Here is a 7,080-nt window from a genome sequence, read left to right on the forward strand (position 1 = left end):
TCCCCTTAAAATGAGCCAAAGCAATACATGGCTAACCCACGCTAATCCCTCCCTAGCCACTATCCAACCCTACCAACCCGGTAAACCAGAATCCGAACTCATTCGAGAAATTGGCATTGATTCTGCACAAATTATTAAACTCAACTCCAACGAAAGTCTATGGGGACCCTCTCCACACATACGAAAACTCTATCAAAATCCTCCTCCCCTACAATACTACCCAGATGGCAATGGTTTTGAACTTAAACACACCCTAGCAAAATTTCACAACATCCCAACAGAGTATCTAACCCTAGGAAATGGCTCTAATGACATACTTGAACTCATTGCCCGTGCCTTCCTACAACCTGGCACAAGTGCCATCTACTCACAACATGCCTTTATTGTCTACCACCTAGTTACCCTCACTCAGCAAGCCAAACCTATTAAAACCACAGCAAAAAATTACAGACATAACCTAAATGCCATGAAGCAAGCAATTGAAAGTGATACTAAAATCATTTTCATTGCCAACCCCAATAACCCAACAGGAACTTTCATTCCCTACGCAGAAATTCAAAACTTTCTACAAGAGATTCCTAAACACATTCTAGTTGTACTTGATGAGGCCTACTACGACTACCTACCTCCTAAACAACAAAGCAACCCCATCACATGGTTGCAAGATTACCCTAACCTAATTATTGTACGTACCCTATCAAAAATATACGGGCTTGCTGCCCTAAGGATTGGCTATGCCATCTCTCATCCTGATCTCTCTGACCTATTTAACCGAGTCAGACCCCCTTTCAACACCAACACCCTAGCCCAACAATGTGCCATCACTGCCATAAAAGATCAAGCCCACATTCAAAAAGTTACCCAAGAAACCCTACAACAAAAAACATGGCTTCAACAACAACTTACGCAACTGAACATTCCCTACATCAACTCCCATGCAAACTTTCTTTGTGTCGAGTTTGAAAATGCTGAACAAATCAATCAGAACCTTAGCCAAAATGGCATACTCGTTCGCCCAATTGCTGGCTACGAAATGCCCAGTCACCTAAGAATCACCGTGGGCAAAAACACACACAACCAACGCCTTATCCAAACACTTCACAAACTGCTTAAACCCAAATGAACTCTCCACAAACACTCGCCATCATTGGCACAGGTATGATCGCCTGCTCCCTCGCTCTAGCATTACGAAAAAACACCCCCAAGCAATTTCCTCATATAATTGGCTACAGTGCAGGCGACAGTTGTCATCAAGCAAAAGAACTTGGCTATATTGATCAAATTTGCTCAATTAACGAAATATTCTCCCAAGCTGACATCATTATACTCGCAGCTCCCCTGCTTATTAATGAACAAATCATTTCCACCTCACCTGCCCCCCAACCACACCAACTCGTTATTGACGTTGGTAGCGTCAAATCCTCAATTATGAAAGTGGCAAAAAAATACTGGCAAGAACACGCATGCCACTTTGTTCCTTGCCATCCCATTGCTGGACTAGAAAAAACTGGACCCAAACACGCCAATGCAGAACTCTACACAAACAAACGCATCATCCTCACCCCAGACAAACACACCTGCCAAGCAAAAATTCAACAAGCAACAAAACTATGGCAAACCTGCCAAGCAGAAGTCCACTACATGGACGCACAACAACACGATAAAATACTCAGTAAATCCAGTCATCTCCCTCACCTTCTCGCCTTTACCATCGTTGCCGGTCAATACCAACGAGATGGAAAATCCTGCTTTGAATGGTCTGCTGGAGGATTGCGAGATTTCACCCGTATTGCCGGCAGTGACCCAAAAATGTGGACAGACATCTGCCTAAGCAACCCCACAGCCCTCAAACAAACCCTCTCAGAATTTATGCAAGACCTACAGCACCTACAAACCCTCATTGAAAAACAAGACGGCAAAAACATACAAAAAATCTTCCAAATCTCAAAAACAGCCCGAGACAACTTCTACCAAGAAAAAGACCCCAAACACTCTCCTTAACCACTCCCCCTAATCGCTATACAAAACAACAAAAGAAACATCTCACTCAAAACACCTTTAACCCTCTGCAAAAACTTTACATAAAAATAGATTTCAATACAATTGAAAAAAGATAGTTGAAAGGAGCATGAATATCAATTCAATAGGAGAGATAACATAGTTTCTCCTGTGTTAGAATTAAGCTCAAGTGATTTTCTTAAACCTAAAAAATAATACACCTCTTTAAGAACCATGCATCACACTTTCAAACTATCCACCATACTTTTAATAGTAATTTTCATGGCTTCGCCTGCAGAAACACCTAGCACCCCTAACCTATCTTTCCAAGCCATGCCACTACCTCAAGGAGGGGAATGATTAGCCTACACTATAAATTCTAGCCCATGTCTCCTACCTTTAAACATACACTTATTAACTGTCTAGGTTATACTCTCTGTGCTATATTATTGGGAGGGATGAGTTATAGCACTCAAGCTCCCTTACTAAAGCTAACACGAAAGCCAATATCAATAATGCTAATTTTACTCATCAACTCATCCACCATTCTGCTCATGCCATCACTCAAGCTGGAGTTGATTTAGCCTTAGATAGCGGAGATGCCAGTGAATTATTCGTACAAAGCCTCAAAAATAGTGGTATTGATGTGACTAAACTATCACGTCAACAACAAGATAAAACGCTCATTATCTCCCATAGTGCAGGCAACAATGATTTGGAAAAAGCCATGCAGATTAATCATAAATTAGGGAATACCTTGAGCAATTTATCTGTACTGAGCTTGGGGAGTCCCATTAGTAAAAGAAAATTAGACAATGCTGCTGAATCAGTGCAAGCCAATCAAGTGCATCAAGTTAATGATTGGAAAGATCCCGTCACCTGGCATCCTAGCATACAAGCCGCAACGATTATTGTCCCTGCAGTAGGTGCTATCTATCCACTATCTACACTAATACCAGCAGCGACTCCTCTCATTGTTAAAGCTAGTTTAGGGGGTAGTTTAGGGGGTGGTTTAGGGGTTGGTATTCAACTAGCTGGCATCTTAGTCTCTCACCCCGCTAAAAAATACCTAGCTAAACCGAAAACTCAAGCATTAGTCAAGCAATTCATCAAAGAGGGAACACTCAACACCCCTGCAGTTAAACCCCAGCAAAAAACCCCACCAGCCAAAATCCAACTAAATACTAAACAGATAAAGCACGATCTTGCAACGCTGTTTAAAGGTAAAAAAAAGGTCGCCATTTAGCGACCTTTTTCTTTAATTTGAGTATATAAATCTTAATTTAATGATTTTAATACTTTTTTAGCAACCTTAGCAGGTAGTGGGATATAACCATCTTTTACCACCACATTTTGCCCTCTTTTTGAAAGTACCATTTTCATGAACTCTTTAATTTTAGGTTGTAATGCTTTATTTGGTGCTTTATTGACATAAACGTAAAGAAAGCGTGCAAGTGGGTAAGTGCCATTAATTGAATTTTCAGCAGTTGCTTCAATAAAAGTTCCACCCTCTTTTTTACTTAGCGGTACAATTCTTACCCCTGAAGTACGATAGCCAATGCCAGAATAACCAATGCCATTTTTAGAATTTGTTACTGACTGTACAACTGATGCAGAACCTGGTTGCTCATTGACGCTATTTTTGTAATCACCTTTGCACAGTGCTTTCTTTTTGAAGTAACCATAAGTACCTGAAACAGAATTACGTCCAAAAATTTGGAAACTTTGATTCGCTAAGCTACCTTCTACACCTAAATCTCCCCATGTGCTTACTGCTTTTTTTGCACCACATTTACGAGTAGATGAGAAAATTGCATCCACTGTTGGGATACTCATTCCTTTAATTGGATTGTCTTTGTTTACATACACAGCTAAAGCATCAATTGCTACAGGAATAGCTAATGCTTTATAACCATGAACAGATTCAAAGGATTTTACTTCTTTTGATTTCATTTTACGGCTCATTGGTCCAAGATCAGAAGTTCCTTCAGTTAAAGCTGGTGGAGCAGTTGATGAACCAGCTGCTTGAATTTGAATACTCACATTTGGGTAAAGCTTTTTGAAGTCTTCTGCCCATAATGTCCATTAAGTTTGCTAAGGTATCTGAACCCACACTAGATATTTTCCTGATACTCCTGAAGCCTTTTTATAAGTAGGAATATCTTTATCTACTTCAACTGCTGATGCAGAGATAACAAATAATGAAACAAATAGGGAAATAACCGAAGTTATTTTAAGAATAGCCGAATGGCAAAAAGATGATGAAAAGATATTTTTCATTAGAGTTTCCTCCTAAAAATTAAAATAAAGGTAGGAGGACACGCATAAGCAACCGCATAACCTGTATAAATTTCAATACAAAGTTATCTGCTCATTTATATAAAACCTAAAAACTCAACAAACTTTTAAGCTCTATTTTTTTCCTCCTGATTAAACTACGCTAACCACTAAACAGTAATTAACATAGATAATTATACTCAAGTGCTAAAGAAAAAAACTATTTATGCATAATTTTTAACTATTTTTTATCTTATTCTTTATGTCTAATCTAGCTAATTTCATCTATCTAATTTTTCATGTATCTGATCGCAACTACATGCCTGTGTTATCACACCTATTAGATTTAGATAGGATGATTGCTTAGCTTTGTAGATGAGCTTTTTGTCTCAGTGTATGGCGGGCAGAAATGAGAGTCAGTGAGATGGCAAAGAGATTAAGTAAAAGAAAAGCAATGAGCAAAATTTCTAGGTTTAAGTTCCAAATACTCTCAAATAGGTAATGGGAAAAAATAGCGTGGCAAACACACTCATTATAATCCCTAGCAAGGATGCCGATAAGCTAATTAAACCAAATTCTATTACAAAAATACTATAGATACTTTTTTGCATACCGCCTAAGACTTTGAGCAGATTCATCTCATTACTTTTTTGTTTGGCTTCAGCATGGCTGATGGAGTAAATCACCATAAAGCCAACCAAAATGGCAAAAACAGCAATCACCATCACTGCCAAGGTGATTTTTCCACTAATTTCAATCAACTGTTCAACTAGTTCACTGACGTCTACACTGGAAATATTGGAAAATGTCTTAATAATCTCGTTCTGCAAAGCAATGCGTTGTGATAGCCCTGTCTCACCAATTGTAGCTAAATAGGTTTGTGGGGCTTCTTCTAGTAAGCCCGGCTGCATCACAATGAAAAAATTAGGATTAAAGCTGTTCCATTTGACTTTACGAAGATTGACCACCTTAGCATATATGGGTATACCTTGCACATCAAATTCAAGTATGCTACCTATTTTCATGTCCATACGCTGTGCATAGCGACTTTCTATAGAAACTTCAATGGGGTTTTCTTTTTCTCCCATTCCTGTATAGGTTGCGTTCAATGATTTACCTTTGTATAAACTTTCAGCCCCTAAGATGTGTGCACGATAGGTAATATTTACACTGCGAAATAAATTGCGATTTTGACGATTTTGCTCTTCACTACGACTCAGTGCTTGCCCCTGCTCAAAACGTTTTCCTCTTGGGTTGGGAGCTTTACCATCAACTTTTTTTAGCCTTGCTCGAACCATTGGAGAGAGTGATAATAATTTCTGATTTCGCTTGGCAAGCAATTGTTTGAGTGGAGCAACTTGCTCCGGTTGAATGTCAAATAAAAACAAACTCGGCACACTTACTTTATCTGATGCATCAATCTCACTTTGTAAGCCTTGATAAATTTGTGGCACAATGGTAAGTAAAAATGCCCCTAATCCCAACACGCTAAAGGTAACAATGGTTCCAAAACGATGACGAATGATGTTTCTTAGTGCAATTTTTAAGTAAACATTCTTGCCTTTGGAGAACTTTTTGCACAACTCAATAAGTATCATCGCCACTCCCCCCATTATCAAAAACACCACCGTGAACACCGCAAGAAAAAGTATGCCTGAGGAAAATGAGGTTTGATAAACGCTCACGAGAAAAATAAATGCTAGTACTGAAATATAGGGTAGCCATTTTTTATAGTTTCGTTTTTTTGCTTGCTGATTTTCTAGCTCACTGCCAGATTTCAGCAAACTTTGAGCACTCACTTGGTTAATTTGCTGAATAGCCGGATAGCAAAATGCTAGACTGCCTAGCATACCTGTTAAACTTGCAAGAATCAGGCTTTTAGTGGTAATGCCTAAGCTCAGATTGATGAGATTAACAGCATCTAAAAATTGGTTAAATATCGGCAATAAGCTCACTGACACAAGCAAAGCAAATGCCGTTGCAAAAAAGCCAAGCAGAAAAGATTGAATTAAATAAATAATGGTAATTTCTCTTTTTTTAATGCCTAGAGCATTCATAATTGCCATGGATGTAAAACGCTGAGTGAGATTGCCTCGATACAGATAGGTTGCAGCAATACCTGCTAAAAACAAAGCAATAAGAGCAAACATGGAAAGATAACTTGAGGCTTGAGCTAATAAATTAGACAATTGCCGATTGGCATTCATATAGGTGCGTACTCTCGGTAGTGTTTTTTCAGCAAAGACTTGATCAAAATCCTCTCGTATTTGTTCGGTAACTTGCTCGGTATTCTCTGTTTGTTTAAGCTTAAAAAGTTGTATATAAGAAACACGGCTACCACGAGCCTTTAGGTAGCGAAAATCTAAATGTGAGCGTTGTACGTAAATAATAGGTGCTAGACTAAAAGCAAGACCAATGGCTGAAGAATCTGCTGATACATCTTCACCAACTTGGTAACGTTTATCAGCAATGGAAACTACTTCTCCATGCTCTAAGCTTAAACTTTCTCGTGTGTTCGCTAGCATCCAAATTAATGGATAGGTGGTTTTAGTTGTCCCCCCTGTTTTTGATTCTTGAGATGTTTCAGATGCCTCTAAAGAATCTGATTTACCAGTGGAGAGTTGAAAGGCTGAAGCAATGCCTTGTCCACTTACCAGCGATAAATCACCGTATAGGGGAAATTTTTTATCAATGGCTACAATTTTTATTAAACGAGTCCCCTGCTTATAGCTGAGCATGGAAAAGAACTCAATTTTATTGCTCCTTTCACTGAATTTTTTTGTATGGGAATTGATTATCTGCTGC

The 7,080-nt window shown here is 38.8% G+C and overlaps 2 protein-coding genes across 2 annotated transcripts; both read left to right on the forward strand.

Moving 5' to 3' along the window:
- The first annotated feature begins 10 nt into the window (after positions 1-10).
- On the forward strand, positions 11-1,123 carry LOC145276280 (histidinol-phosphate aminotransferase 1-like). Its single transcript, XM_080127704.1, has one exon. The coding sequence runs from the start codon at positions 11-13 to the stop codon at positions 1,121-1,123; it is 1,113 nt and encodes a 370-aa protein (XP_079983830.1).
- LOC145276281 (cyclohexadienyl dehydrogenase-like) lies at positions 1,120-2,001 on the forward strand. Its single transcript, XM_080127705.1, has one exon. The coding sequence runs from the start codon at positions 1,120-1,122 to the stop codon at positions 1,999-2,001; it is 882 nt and encodes a 293-aa protein (XP_079983831.1).
- Positions 2,002-7,080: the final 5,079 nt, after the last annotated feature.

The sequence above is a fragment of the Euprymna scolopes genome, unplaced genomic scaffold (genome assembly GCF_053919585.1).
Source record: "Euprymna scolopes isolate OS-2025 unplaced genomic scaffold, ASM5391958v1 sca783, whole genome shotgun sequence".
NCBI lineage: Eukaryota > Metazoa > Mollusca > Cephalopoda > Sepiida > Sepiolidae > Euprymna > Euprymna scolopes.

Bases quoted from the DNA above. Each gene is read 5' to 3' on its own strand.
- LOC145276281 (XM_080127705.1), top strand. From the start codon at position 1,120: ATGAACTCTCCACAAACACTCGCCATCATTGGCACAGGTATGATCGCC.
- LOC145276280 (XM_080127704.1), top strand. From the start codon at position 11: ATGAGCCAAAGCAATACATGGCTAACCCACGCTAATCCCTCCCTAGCC.